We start from the raw sequence: 16,271 nt of genomic DNA, 5'->3' as shown, positions 1-16,271 counted from the left end.
GAATTTTGACCACTCATGGGCTTAGAAGTCACCTAAAATTCATGTTGACCTTATATACGTTTTCCATAAGCAAGTACACATTGGTTTAGAAAATATATTTTGCCTTGCTGATAACCAGAATTTTTGATTGGTTATATTTCTTTAGATTCTTTATGATGATGGGAAAGTGGTAGAAGAAGTGGATGGCCGAGCCACACAGAAATTAATTGTCAACCTGAAGCCTGAGAAGTCATACTCATTTGTGCTGACAAATCGTGGAAACAGCGCTGGTGGACTGCAGCACAGGGTCACAGCAAAGACTGCACCCGATGTATTACGTACCAAGCCTGCCTTCATTGGGAAGACCAACTTGGATGGCATGATTACTGTGCAACTGCCTGAAGTACCTGCAAATGAGAATATAAAGTAAGTTGATGAAAGGATTAGGGCTGAAGGAAAGAATTACATGCAAAAAAGAACATTACATCTCATAATTATAGAGGTTATAAAAGAAGATACTGCTGAATGTACTGAAAGATTCTTCTGCTGAGACTCCCAGTTTTGCTATCCAGATTCTGCTGCAATGTGCCCTAATATTCATTGTAATGCACATTTTCATTAATTTAACACAGAGTTTTAAAATTATGTTCTATGGACAGTGTTATTTAGGAGAGTCAGAAAAACAAAGAGAAAACATGGTTCTTACTACAAAGCATTTTATGTCATCGTATATGGAATAAGGTGAATAGGTGACTAACTCCAATATTTGGCAAAATATTATTCTAATTATGACAAAGTCTTACAAAGTAATATAAGGCTGAAAAATAAATTGGAGGAAATTAGATAATGGTATATGACACTGATGTATTAAAAAATAAGAATTCCAACAAGTTAAAGATAAAAATGACATTGGAAAAAATATAAACGTTAGAAAATTCAAGTTTTCTGGTTTGAATATAGCACAGCATAGAAGCCAACAGGCCTACAATGGAAAATTAAATCCACTCAATTCAATAGTTTGTCCAAGGACATATAGGTGGTTGGTTGCATGATCAATACAAGAAAAAAGGTATATTCACCAAAATGTATGAACTACAAGTACTGTGGTAGACCCCGGGTAATAAAAAAAGATGGGTTTCTGACTTGAAAGAGCTTACCATAGAGTGAGGGAGATACAGAGAAACAGACAGATGTAGTAAGTGTTAATGACAGAATTGTGCCTTATCTTAAGAGCAGCTAATTCAGAATGGGTAGAAGAAGATTCTGAACTTAATCTTGAGGGATAAATAAGCATACAAATAATAAAAGAGAGACTATATGCAAAGGGAATGGTATGTGTGTAGGCCCATTACTAAAGGCAGCAGTGGTACCATACAGCTGGATCCCAGAGTGCCTGGCCTCAAGTGAGGAGAGAAGGAGGAAGGCAGTATACAAGAGCCAAGGCATACCCAGACGTTGGAACTGTATCCTCTAGACAATGAGAATACATTAAAGCTCTTTATATAAGAGAGTGGCATGATAGCATTTCTATAATACAGGGGTTTTATTTTTTCCATTTTAGGAAATATTTGTTGAGCATCTATTGTGCTACCTGTTTGGAATAAGATAAATTATTTCTCATTTCTTCTGTCTCTCACCCTCAAGTTTAGATGAAACTTGCTATGCCAGGTTTGAAGGTCAAGCAGAGAGGCATTATACATAGCTCATGAACTGTTGGAAGTTGGATAAATTGGAGCACCACAGAGATAGTGGTGGAGAAAACTGTTGGGAGGTGGTCATGTAGTTGTTTGACTCTAGGCAAATAACAAGATTCTAAAGGAAATGATGATGATGGAAATAGGATACAGAGGCAGACATGAGATATACTAGAGTAGTAGTTCAGCAGAAATTGGTAGCTGCTTTATGATGAGATCAAGACAGTAAAATATGGCTCTGAGGTCTGAGCTTGGATGACAATGAATGATGTGATTCAACCTAAAGAATAAAAAAAATTCAGAAGTAAATGAATTTAACTCTGTGTGTATTAATATGAAGTATCAGTGGAACACCTAGTTGGAAATGTGGGCTACGAGAAGTTATTAAGATTAAGGATACCATTTACGAGCTGTTAACAAAACAGCTCGTAAATGTGTTTTATGGAAGAAGGCAGAATCACTGAGGCAGTAAGGGGAAGATATGAAGCAAAAGACTAAAATAAAGTCTCAGTTAATAGGAAGAAGAGAGCCAGTAGAGGACACAGAGAGGCAGAGAGGGATTATTAGAAACCTTAGAAGAGAACTGAGCCAGAGCAGCAAGGCAAAGGGATTTTCTAGAGAGAAGAAAATTCGAAAAGTGGTCAAAACCTCCCCAAACTGCAGAAAACTTAAAGCAGATGGCTGAGAAATTCGGGTATTAAAACATAAAATCAGGAATAAGCAGTTTTAAAATAGTATAATTTGTAAAATTTAAGTAAAGAAATTCAGACATGATACACATCCTAAAACAACCTTTCCTGAGTAAACTTTCAACTATTGTTTATTTGATAAAATAACTGATGAATTTCAACTAGGCGATAGAACTTCTAAAAGATTATTACTAGAATAAATTCAGTGAAAATAATTTCTAAAATATTATTACTAAAATAAATTCACTGTAAAATAAGGTCTTCACATTTGTCTACTCTTCTTTTTCTATAATGCAGAAAACTGAAAATGAGAATGCAGTATTGGTGTAATTTTTAATCCCTGCAAATTGTAATATGAAAATGAGATTATATTTCTCCATTGATTTGTGTATTCATTCTGAATGTTTGTTAATTGATCTTGATAAAGTATATTTATGAATTTTTTAAACAATGTTATTGAAATATAGTATGTAAGAAGCTGTGCATATTTAATGTATACAACTCAATGAGTTTGGGGACGAGTATTTACCTATAAAACCATCAAGACCATAGATGTATCAGTTATTTCTTGATCACCCACCCTAATGTTCAATGTTTCAGGGATTCAGTAGAGACAATGTATTCTTTCTTGTTCTTCTCATACAACATAGTTAATTGGAGAATTTGGACAAGCAAAGAGTTCACTGAAGCAGAGTCCTATAAGAAAATTAGATAGATAAGGGAGGCCATAGACGAGGCTCCTAACTCCGACTTACTAGTTCAGCAGTCCTAGAGAAAATGACAGCTGAGGCTTTTTAAGCTGAGACTTAAAAAGGGACAGGAAGTTAGCTGGGCCATGGGAGAGATCGCCGTTCACTCAGGATATATAGCATCTGTGATGGTGGAGAAGCAAGAGAAGGACTAGCAGTCATTACGTGGTCACATTGTACCTGTTTATGTCTTAAGACTTTCTTGCTGGCTTCCAACAAATACATATTCCTTACACAGTATTTTGTCAGTGCTATTTCTGGAAATAGAACGATGACTGAGATTAAATCCTACCTTATAGTAGGAGAACTGATTCAGGAAATAGCTGATGTTAATGTAATGGGGGTGAGTACTGCCAGGTATTGTGAAAACATAAATATCAACTTTTAACCCAACTTGGGTGTCAGGGAAGGCCTCCTGAAGGAGATCATATCTAATCTGAGTCCGATAGCATGAGAAAGATTTAAGAAATGTTAAAAAGTTACAAATAATGAAAGAAAGGGAAAATATATGGACTATAAATTCATTCCATTAAAAAAACATACAGTCTCTTTAGGAAAAGAGCAGTTGAAAGAGGAAAATAGTAAAGTGTATTCTTTAGCATTTACTGTTGGTTTTCAATACTTTCTTTTATTTATAGAAATAAATAATCGTTAAGAGGCTGTTCACCAATTGTCCTGGTAAAATATGTTAGCTATTATTGGAAATTGGCACTTTCAGTTCATTGGTCATAAATTTTGTTTTATTTTCCAGTTTCTGAAGGAGTTGCAGATATTGCAGAATATTTCCTACCTTTTTGGGTTTTTCTTTAGCTTGCTCAATGTTTTTGTTTTATTTACGTGCTTTCTCCTTCTATATTTGAAATGGGAGTCAGGGAAAAGGTATAAAACTTTGACATCACAGAAACGAGACCATTATGAAGCAGAAAAGGAAAGCAAACTATTATGGACACTTTTTGTTTTCTAGAAATGCATTAAAGATTCTCAGAAATATATTACAGCCACTTTGGGGAAAAAAATGAGTGAAAGACTAAACCAGGAAAGTACTTCAGTGGGAAAAGTATCAAAGAAATAGAAAATAAAAAGCAAATCTTTCAGTGAAAAGCCTTATATGATTTCTGTTTAATGGAATTCTTAAAGGGATAATCGTGTAAAGTTACTATTCCTGTTTTCTAGATTGGTTAATGTGGCAGGGTCAGGTATTACAAGAAGCTCTGTGCCACACTGTGTCACTTGCAGTGGTTGGCAAGTTTAGGAATCAGGAAAGATTGTAGCTTCTTATTCAATATTCTATTAGAAAAGTGAGAATAAGAAACAGAACTCATTCTAGAACTGTGGGCAGCTTGCTAACGTTTATTTAGATGAAGACTATCCAGAAAAATGCTTCCTATTTGTTTTCAAGTAAAATGCTGTTTTGGTGATTGACACCTGTTTTGTAGACTGACAGAAACCGTGCTTTCATTTCTGGCCAAGTTAATAAGAAGGTCTTGACCCTATTCCTCAACTCCTCACCACCTGGAAACAAAAGTGTTTCTTATCAATTTAATGATTTCTAATTAATTTAATATATCTTTACTTTTGTACTTGGTTTTTATATACTTTGTGGGGCAAATCAGGAGAGTTCCCTCACAGAAAGGCTAAATTTCTTTTGTAACAGCTTTAAGGATACTGCAAGTTCTGTTATCAGGAATTCTGCGGTGCTTAAACCTTCCATTTCAATAGATTTGGGGAGCAGAATGCCAATCAGAGCTAGTATTGCTGCTGTTGCTCAGAAGCAGGTTGTAATATGACATAGGGAACTTCCGTGACTCTACAGAGCGGAATTTCCCTCTGGGTATTTAAAACAAAATGCATGACACAGATTATGCTGAAAGAAAGAGCTACCAGAAGGTAATCTATGTAAATTAATTTTATAATAACCATTTTATGTTTATAAAAAATGGAAATGAAGAATAAGGGTATTTTATGGAATTTTAAATTTCTTTGGTCTTACTAATTCGTACTCAACTTTTTCTTTTAAACAAGAAGATTTTTAAGGAAGCATGGCTTATGGTGTTGCTTCATAGGATTTGTGTTCCATAGCAGCTTAATGAAGAATAATTAATCACATGTTTGTGAGTTAAAGTAGTAAAGGCTTAAATTTGTATAGTACTTTGCAATTTTCTGAGGATATTAGGTTTCATTTAAGACTCACAATAAACCTAGGAGGCAGAGGTTGTGGTGAGCCGAGATCGTGCATTGCACTCCAGTCTGGGTAACAACAGCGAAACTCCTTCTCAAAAAAAAAAGACTCACAATAACCCTGCAAGGTAGGTATTCTTCCTCTAATTCACATATGAGTAAAATGAGATCCAGGGGTGCTTAGTGGACTGGCCAAGATTATATAGCGGATCCTAGTAATAGTTAATATGAACAGAGGGCATTCTAGACGCTATGCAAAGGACGTTATACACATTAACTGATGTCATTCCCATGGAAAGGGTGCTTTTCATTTTATACTTGAGAAACACACAATGTAGACTGACTTGCCCCAGCCCCCAATACAGAACCAGAGGGGAAAGACTTGAATCCAGGCATTCTGGCCCCAGAGCCCACGTTCTGAGCCACATCCTGTCTCTGTGACCATAAGTTTGTTGGTCAAAATGGAACATATTTTACCACAACCCTGCCTCTGTGACCATAAGTTTATTAGGCAAAATAGGGCATTTTTCTTTAGGACAACTGGTAACTGATTAAAAACTCCATAAGAGGTAGACATAAACGAGACTGCCCCAGACAAACCCTAGAACTAGGAGTGACCAGGCATAAATGCTTGGGTACAGATCACAGAATTATGTGTTTAGTGTCATGAAGCAATAAAGTCAGTGGGTTACCATGAAATTGAAAGAGAGGTAAAGCAGGAGGCTCGTGCAAGAAATGACATTCATCATTAAACTCCGAGATGGATTTTTCTCCTCCCCGTTAAATAAACCTATTTGAGAATGCTAATACAGACGAATTCGAAAAGCCTGACTGAATTCGAAGTGGGACTGCCTCGAAGACCAGAGATTGCCTTCCCATGTAATTATGGGGAACTGGGCCCCTTGATGATAACATATTAAATGAAATTAGTAAAACTTTACTTAATATAATTAAAATTCTGAAGGTTAGATTTAACTTATCTAATTAAATCTAATATACTGGGAAAACACAGCTTACTTTATAAGTAGTGAAGGGCTTTCCAGATACATTGATTCTGAAGTTATTTATTTTTCTATTATGTTAATAGTTCAAGTCTGTGTTGAAAAGCTGTTTTGAGTCTTAACTTCAGACTTGAGGCAGACAAGCAAAGCAGAATGTTGAGTTTAATTTTAACCATATATAAAGCTAGCTCCAAAAGCAATTTATTTTTTTTTTTCATTTCGAGCAAGTTCTTTCAGCTCATATGATTTGGTTGATATGAATTTGTAGGGCACATATTAGCTCCCATTTCACTCCTCCAATCTGAATCATCTTATCTTCCTAATGTCCTGTGAGATTAGAACGAGGGTCATGAGTAGGGCTGTAAAGAAAAGAACGTTTGCAATCAGGAGTTATATTTTCTATAAACTCTATATGGGCATGCTGTTGCTGGTTTAAACAATGGAGAAAAAGGTGGATGAGACTGAGAGTGGAAAATTCTGATGGAGAAGAACCACCAAACACTTTGACTACCTGATTTAGGAGAGATGTTAATTCCTGAGAGCCACCTATTCCACCCACTGTCTTCTCAGTTCAAGAATATTTTCATGATAAAATGGCAAAGTTAAGCAAATTTGGGGAATATTATATATATATGTGTATATGTGTATATATATATATACGTATATATATGTGTATATATATATATACGTATATATATGTGTATATATATGTCTTTTAATGTTTTTATAAATATATGAATATGTCTTAAATAGTTTAAGAAAATTTATAGATTAAAATTAGTCCATAGAGACCATATAATGTGGGTAATTGGCTTAAATAAAAATCAGGGAAGATTTCACTTAGAAAATAATCAGTTAATAGATATTTAAGGAAAGAGAATAGTTAACTTACGTGGGAGTGACAGAAAGTTCTAGGCAGATGGAACAGAATGATCAATAGTTTAATGACAGAATGGACTAAGGCAGGGATCTTCAGTCCCTGGGCCTGGACAGGTACCTGTTCCTAACCTGTTAGGAACCCGATGGCATAGCAGGAGGTAAGCAGTGGAGAGTAAACATTGCCACTGGAGCGAGCTCCACCTCCTGTCAGATCAGTGGTGGCGCTGGATTGTCACAGGAACATGAACCCTATTGTGAACTGCACATGTGAGGAATCTAGGTTGCTAGCTCCTTATGAGAATCTAATGCCTGATAATCTGAAGTGGAACAGTTTAACATCAACACCATTCCCCCAACCCCCATCCTGTCCGTGGAAAAATTATCTTCCATAAAACCAGTCCTTGGTGCCAAAAAGGCTGGGAACCACTGGCCTAAGGTAAAGGCAAGACCTTGAAAGCCTATTGAGCTGTAGCTGAGAGGGCACAGTCAGAGGTAATTCAGCCAAGATCCTACTGGGCCTTCTGATAACTTTCAGCCTTTATCCTCAGAGAAATGAGGATCCATTGAAATGTTTTAAAAAGCGGAAATGGCACAACAAATTTTGTGTTGTGAATTGAAAATTTCAGAGACTACATTAGAAGGGGTTAAAGTCAACAGAAAGAGTTAGGGAGTCAGGTCAGAGTCTGGGAATGAGACATGGAATGAGGCCAGAATAGTGGTGGTGGAGTTGGAGAGAAACACATGCACTGGAGATTAGGTTTGGAAGAAGTCGCACTTGGCAAAAGATTGAGTATGACAGAGGTAGAGAATAAAGCAGATTGTCAATGTTAACACTTAGGTTTCTGGCTTGTGCACTGAAATGGATTATAGTGTAATATTAGGGAGGATTTATTTTGAAAGGCATATTATTTGTTTTATTTTAACCTCAGTAAATTTGGGATAGTTTTGTAACCCAAATGGAGAAATTAAGTTAAAGTCGAGGAATTCAGAACATTTTTGGCTAAAGATATGAATATGGAAATCATTTACCTGTAGCTAATAACGGATGCCCTGAGCTGGAATGAGACCTAGGATGAAAATAGGGTCTGGATAGAAGTTCTTAGCCAGAGTCTTGAGGAATGTCACCATTGTTGTTGGGCAGCAGATGATAAATTGTGCTAAGGAAATAACATTAGCACGGAAAGAGATACACGTAGAAATATCAGAAGACTATCACAGAGAAAGGGCTCAGAATATTTCATGAAGAGTGTTAACATCTTAAATGGTCTGCTAAAAGGTCAAGAAAGAAGAGTATCAGAAACTCCCCTTCTGATGTAACACCGTGGAGATCACTGAGCACCCTGGCAGTGGTACTGAGGTGGAATGAGGAGGCAGGCACTAAAGCCTGGTCAGCCAGGAAGTGAGGGGAAAGGGAAGCAGAGGGAGGAACACACAGCTATTTGCAGAATTTTGGCAGTCGGGTGGGAAGAGAGAGGTGACTGGAGTGGGGTGTGGTTTGTTTTGTTCTTTATATGGCACATTTTTATACCTCATTGAAAGCTAATGAATGGGATCGAATGGGGAAGGAGAAGTTGAGATATATGAGAGAGCAGGGGTATATGTTTGGTACGCTTCCTAAGAAAGCAAGAAGATGGGGAACAATTCAAGAAATAGTTAGTTAACGGCCTTCAAAAGTAGGGCCAGCCCTTCTACTTTAACAAAAGAAAAGTTTATGGTTTGTTTACAGATTTAGATAGGCTTGTAGTTTGGTAGACAGATGATGAGGGAATTCTTATGGTAATCTTTGCATTTTCTCTGTGTGTAAGAGATAAGGCCATCTTCTACTGGGAAGGTTTGAAAGTCAAGGTTTCAAGCTAGAGGAGAAAGTGAAAACGTTACTGTGGAAAATGGATGGACTAGGCAACTGGAGAAGTTATTAGGTAACTAGGTAGTGGTAAGATGGCCAGGCGTGTTGTGGGCCTAACTGGGTTTGCTGATTCTGAATTTATGGGATTATTCTGCCCTGTGCTTTATTTCTTGAGCTGTGTTCAGCTCCCTCGATTCTGGCACAGAAAATGGCAAGCATAGATTGCAGCTAATGTAGAGTGGAGGAAGTGGGCTTTGGAAAGGGAGAATTGAAGAATCTAAGAGCTTCAGTGATACATCAGCCAGACCTATGAAGGTTGAAATCACACAGGATGATGGCAGAGTTTGGAGGGAAAAAAAAACAGGCCGTGAACCCCACAAAAGAATCTTTCCTGAGAAAAGGAGATGTATGGAGAAGTTCTAGATGGCAAAAATCAGCCAGAGAAGAGCATAATGTAGCTGGATTGCATGAACTTCAAAAAAGAGAGGGTTTGTTAATAAAAAAGCAAGAGGGTGGAAGTAAAATAAGCAATGGGAAGTCAGGAAAGAAACCCCAAACCCTGACTCTGAAGTTCATAGGCAAGTGAGGAGGGATATATCCACAGCTGCCATATGAGAAGGCTGCAAAGAAAGCAGTACCCTCAGGGGAGAGCGAGGTTGCAAGTAAGGCAAGGATGTTGATGTTTACAAAGCTGTAGTTGCAGAGAGCACAGTTGCAAAGTGTGGATTTAGACAGAGGCGATGCTTTGTATAATACAGAATTTCAAATTGCCACTGCCCTATTTCTTTCAGTGTGCAAAAGCTGCTTTGAAGCAAGCTTCACTTTGACTGCCCTAGATGAATGTTTCAGAGATCAGTAGAGAAAAAAGGTTATGGATATCTGGCCACACTGCTAATTAATTGCTGTGGGGGAAGCTGTTCAATTCTTATCCCAGCCACAAGTAAAATGAATAGTTGGGGAGTGCTGCTGAAGAATGGGTTTTTTTTTTTTTTTCAGGTACAAGAATGGCAGCTCAGAGTATGAAATGAGAAGAAAAAATTAATGAAACTCATCATATTAAACTTAATTTACAAGATTCTGAAGGAGGACGGTGGTAGCGCTCTGATAATATGCAATATCATTGCTTTATGTGTAGAGCTCTTCTGACTTAGTGCAGTTGGTAGTGAAAGCAAGCGGTTCCTTGACAAGTGTGTTTATCAAGTATATCTGCAGTGTGATTTTGTATGCTCAGTTGCAGCCTCCGTCATTCTCCTCCATGCTCATTTAACATGATGGACTTGTTTGGCAAATCCTTCAGATGGTGGGAGGACAGGAAAAGGGGGAAGCTTACTCTGAATCATAAAATAAAAGATATTGGTCTCTGTCACACACTCCAACTCTGCCTTCTCCTCATCCTCCTTGATCATTATGATTATTTGTAGTGAAGAAAATGGATGGCTAGCTGGTGTAATCCTGTGTATCTGTTGATTAGTTGCTCACAGCACCATGGAGAAAGGATTGTGGTATAGTTGTCTGGTTTGACTTGAATTCTTGATTGGGGGAAAAGAAGTTTGACAGGTTCTTTAAACTGCAGCTCCTGGAACTTCATGGAGTCTTACTGAATGAGACAGTTCAGGTACATTGCTCCAACCGTGATGTTCATACTAGCCAGTATCAGCAGTCATCTGTTTAGTGCTACATGCCACATATACTGTGCTGAACACCTTGAGTTTGTTTATTTCATTTCCCCCCATATCACAGCCTGGTATTTTTTACTCACATATTTCAAAACATAAAACTGAGGTTATGAGGTTTAAGCCCAAGATCAGCCCAAACTCTGGGCCAGATATATCTTCAAGTACCGTATTCTTCACCAGTACGCTCTAAAGCAATACCATCCAACAAATGTAATGAGAACCACATGTGAAATCTTAAGTTTTCTAGTAGCAACAGTGAAAAAAATTTAAAGCAGATGAAATTAATTTTAATAATTTATTTTATTTAACCTAATATATTCAGATTATTATTTCATCATGTAATCATTATTTTAAAAATTATTACCGAGATATTTCACACTCTGTTGAATGCTGTCTTTGAAATCCAGTGTGTCTTTTATATTTACGGTGCATTTTAGTGTGGACTAATAACATCTGCAGTGCTCCCCAGGGGCTAGTGGATACTGTACTAGGCAGCTCTGGTCTAGACTCTTAATGGAAATAGAGTTCTTAGTCACTGAGTTTATTATAGGTTTTGCTTTGAGATGAGTAGAAGGAGGCCTTCCTGACCTCTGTGGTCTCTCTGATTGGTCTCTGTGATTCAGTGTGACACACGGTTGGGAGTGTCCTTCTTTTGTCTTTGTCCTGTGTGGTGGGTATGTTTGGGTTCGTGTGTGTGCATTTTCATTTTCACATTAAATCTCCACAAAGTATATGGAGTCCTTAGAAAATACTTTTCTAAGGACGATGGCCACTGTTAAGATAAATGTAGGTTTGCATCCCCTTACTTACTATCTGTTTTAATTTGGCAATTATTTAATCTTTACAGATCGGTCTTTTTGCCTGTGACCTATCCTTGCAGCCTTAGAGTCTATACCTAGGCTTTATTCAGATTTCTCTATAGGAGGACAAAGCCAGATTATGCATTGAATATAATACCTGAGAAGTAGGAAGTGATTCATATGTTGTTATTATACAGTATGTTCAAAGTCCTTGTATAGTTACTACCAAGGATCATATGAGCAGAGTCCCTAAACAGGGATATGAAAGCAGAGTGTCTACTATACTGGAGTGACAAAACAGCTTTACAAATTATGCATACCTATTTGTGGTCTGGTACCTTTATACATTACTTAAATTTTAGTAGGCCAGGCGCGGTGGCTCAAGCCTGTAATCCCAGCACTTTGGGAGGCCGAGGCGGGTGGATCACGAGGTCAAGAAATCGAGACCATCCTGGTCAACATGGTGAAACCCCGTCTCTACTAAAAATACAAAAAATTAGCTGGGCATGGTGGCGCGTGTATGTAATCCCAGCTACTCAGGAGGCTGAGGCAGGAGAATTGCCTGAACCCAGAAGGCGGAGGTTGTGGTGAGCCGAGATCGCGCCATTGCACTCCAGCCTGGGTAACAAGAGCGAAACTCCGACTCAAAAAGAAAAAAATTTTAGTTGACTGTTCTCAGTGTAAGGATTCAGTTACTTTTGTCTCTTTGTATAGATATCATTATATTGATATCTATTTTGAAAGCCCTTAGGTCGTGATTTTCTCCACATTTCTGCGGTACTTACTTTGAGGTTTGCAATTTGATGGGTATAATAGAAGAGAATTATTAAGGTTTCACTCTATGTAATTATACCTAATTTTTTATCACATATTTTCAAATTCAAATAAAGAAGTATTTTAGGTCTGTATAAACAACATAGTAATAATAGGTATTTATGTGAGCTAAGAGTAAAATTTTTCTTATATAACCCCTTTTCAAAACATCTTCTTATAAATTAATGTCATAGAAAATATTTGGTTCAGCAGCTTATGACAGTAGATTGCAGTATTTCAGCCTTGCACGTGTCCAGCACCAGGGTCCTAACAAACTATGCCTGCTCTGTTTATGATATTTAATAAAGAGCAGTCAACCATGATGATATTACCATACAAGATCATTGCAGTCACACATAAATGTCTTCCCATGTTGTTTTCAAAATTGAACAAACAGGTGGTTATTTGTCATTGATGTAAGAAATGGACAAGTCACTCCATATCTGTAATTTGCCTTCAGCCTCACTGGTCTGTGGAAGATTTAAGGGTATATCCACTTTTGCCTCCTTTGAATTAACCTTACTTTTGTCTATTCATTCTTGTGCAGAGGTTACTACATAATAATTGTGCCTTTGAAGAAATCTCGCGGGAAATTTATCAAGCCATGGGAGAGTCCAGATGAAATGGAATTAGATGAGGTAACTATGTCATTGTTGGCTGTGTCTTTCATTAGTTATTTAATTTGCTATGTATCTGCCTCCTCCCTATGGAGGCATTTTAGGATCTAATCTGGGTATTGGCTTCTCCATACCTAGCTGGTTGATGGTTTAGTGCTATTAGTGTGCTAACCCCTGGGGATCCCAACAAAGATCCTTTTGCTTTAATTAAAAAATATTAAGCTGCAATAAAGCTTACAACCTGTCTAATCTTTGTTGGCATTAATATTTTGTCCCTGGCCCCTTGTAAAACATGATGCAGAGGTGTGGAAGGTGAAGTGAATGGTCAGCAAAGACTTAATCACCATTGATAGAAAATGTTTGCCTTATTCTCTATTCTGTAGGTTTTCAGAGTCAAAAATGCATTTCACTATTGAGAAAGTAAAACAGGCCAGGCGCGGTGGCTCAAGCCTGTAATCCCAGCACTTTGGGAGGCTGAGGTGGGTGGATCACGAGGTCAAGAGATCGAGACCATCCTGGTCCTCATGGTGAAACCCCGTCTCTACTAAAGATACAAAAAATTAACTGGGCATGATGGCACGTGCCTGTAGTCCCAGCTACTCAGGAGGCTGAGGCAGGAGAATTGCCTGAACCCAGGAGGTGGAGGTTGCGGTGAGCCGAGATCGCACCATTGCACTCCAGCCTGGGTAACGAGCGAAACTCCGTCTCAAAAAAAAAAAAGAAAAAGTAAAACAAGTCACAAAATTGTGAGCAAAGCAAAATATATAGAACAGAAAACAACAAATGCTAAATATATAATGTGGATTTCCAAAATCTTACCACAGCAGGTACCCTTCTTGTATAAGGACATTTTTGAAAGGTAATGCATAACATGAAGAAAAATACATAATTATCACATACTTCTATTTAGATAAGAAAATATGATCCAGAAGTGTTGAGCTAGATCCCCAGAAGACCATATCAAGTTAATGAGTAGAATTTGCATTTTAAAATACAGAAGACCCTTTGTTATTTTAACATATGCTGTTTTCAATCACTTTATAAGGCAAATAACCGTAAGGCCCCCATTTGGAAAATAGGAGATTTTAATTTATTGGGTTTATTTACAACATAGGCCACATCTCGTAGTATGACCTTTTATTTCCACATATTTCTTCTACCTCAAATTGTTAGAAACAGAGCAAGGAAAAGAATAAATTCCCTACCTACGTTACAGAGAGGTTATGTTTATTTCATACCTATGTATGCACACAAGAGACACAAAGGAGGCTGTGATCTGACCAAAAAGGTCGTTAGCTTTCTTTGGCAGATATATGTCATCTCTAAAAGTGGGATTTATGATCACTGGCTTCATTTATCTGAATTAAATTTGATCAAATTCAGAAGAGGAGGTGAGTTCAAGGTTAGGCGTATTCTTTTGTGTCACTAGTGATTAGATGATCATTGAAGCTGTGTAAAATGAGACATTATTTCAATAGTGTTATCAAGTAATTTAGATATGTTATTAATTTAATTGTTTTGTATTGATGGCAAAGGAACAAACTCATTATTCTGTGACATTGAAACAATAGTAATCCTTTAACTGAAAATGCAGAATGATCAGCTGGTTTTGAAGCAAAACATGATTTTACTTGCAAGTAACTAATCAGTTAATCTTGGTATAGTCTGTACTATTTTCATTGATTCTCAGCTGAATTACAGAACTATCATCATCCCATTTAAGTTGGAATGGGATTTGAAATGCAAAGGCAACTTGTAGAATCTATGAATTGTTCTACTTATTAAAAAAAAGTTTTTAAGGCATTGAGATCCAAGCCAAAATGACATCAAATACTTTTAAATAACAAGCTTTCCTTAGAAGTGAAGCCATTTGATAGTAAGTAATAGAAAGTGATTCTCTTTAATAGCCAGGTTTTAACGTCCAAAATGCACAGCAACACTAATGGATTAAACTATAGGGCTATATGACTTTGAACTTTCTTGCAATTAAACTCTATGGGTCTCTGCTGCCGATTCCCATAACAAAGGGTCATTTTAATCATCCAAGTTGTGGTGCATTAATCTGTATAATAGTTTGATAAAGAACATTTTATTAATTCAAAATTTTTGGGTCGGGATGGGTTGTTTCCCACTTTTCTTCCTGATATAATTGAGACCACATTGTAGAATTAATGGTGGAAGAAATAAGATATGCATTGACTGGAAAATGAAAATTATTTCTGATAAAGAACTAAGCCCTTGATATATCTTCTTGAATTACCTCCAATACATCTTGTAACCATTGTGGAGAGGAACAAATGAAAGAAGGCTATGGCTTCACTTTATGCTTACTCATCCAGTTTCTGATCCCTACAGACACATTTTTTTTCTACCATGGATAACAAAAGCTTTGTAGTAATTTTATCTATAGCTTGGTACTGCCAGGTTTGACAAAGCAGTGTTCGTCTCTTAAATGTATTCGATCAGGTAATTTTGCACAAAGGCCTGTAATTCAAATTTCTGGAACCATATCATTGAATAGAATGGTGGCCTAAGGGGATTTCCACATGCATGCCTCATATCTAGGCCCATAAAAAAAATTGAAAGAAGCTTTCCAAACAATATTACTCTCAAAATTATCTTCTGAGTTCATTTATCCTTTGTCTGGGGATGCTCTCTATATGATAAATTTATAAACTGAAACTCCTATTGTCAAGGTCAAACTGGACAGAGAAGACGTTGATAGTCAAAATGAATTGGGCCAGAATGACTCCCAAAATGTTGGTGATATTTGATTCAGAGCAGGTCATGTAATATATCATGAGATTTTCATTGCATTGTACTTCAAAGTCTTATCGTAAAATAAAGTCATTTGTGGTTGTAACCGCAACATGCTGGCTAACTTTGGTGTCATCTGAGCTCATTTGAACCATTTAACGTGTAACCTAGGAAGCATCCTACAGAGATTAGAGCAATATAAAGGGGCAGAGAGATGTTCCAGATTTGACTTTAATGAATGACTGCACTGGATCTAAGAATCCAAAAACTCAAATATTTTATTCTGAATTAATTCCTGTCAGTCTTCTAAAGAAATCCTAGCAGAAAGGGCTTGTGGGAATGACAATGATATGGATGAATTATGACTATTAACTACATCTGCAGTATGAATAAAATGAAGGTAGGGTTTGATCAGTGAAGTAGAAGACAGGACACAGTCACATAAACAACTCATGATAAATGTTTTTGATTACCCAGCTTCAAAAAGCTGTTCAGCATATGTACAGTGCATTTTCCTTCTTGGTGTAATAGGTTACTATCCTTTACTACATATCAACACTAAACCGTATAATGAGGCTTCAGTTATATTGCAT

The 16,271-nt window shown here is 37.0% G+C and overlaps 1 protein-coding gene across 50 annotated transcripts in view; it reads left to right on the top strand.

The window, feature by feature from the left end:
• Positions 1-16,271, top strand: part of PTPRD (protein tyrosine phosphatase receptor type D) — a 2,336,513-nt gene that overhangs the window by 2,170,367 nt on the left and 149,875 nt on the right. For all 50 annotated transcript variants that reach the window (XM_078368970.1, XM_035293431.3, XM_078368938.1 and 47 more), the window contains 2 exons: positions 146-405; positions 12,852-12,942. In XM_078368970.1, coding sequence (XP_078225096.1) covers positions 146-405; positions 12,852-12,942 — 351 coding nt within the window. The remainder of the gene's footprint in view (positions 1-145; positions 406-12,851; positions 12,943-16,271) is intronic.

The sequence above is a fragment of the Callithrix jacchus genome, chromosome 1 (genome assembly GCF_049354715.1).
Source record: "Callithrix jacchus isolate 240 chromosome 1, calJac240_pri, whole genome shotgun sequence".
NCBI classification, from domain to species: domain Eukaryota; kingdom Metazoa; phylum Chordata; class Mammalia; order Primates; family Cebidae; genus Callithrix; species Callithrix jacchus.
Note: the sequence above shows the minus strand (reverse complement) of the source record. Positions and strands in the feature narration are given on the sequence as shown.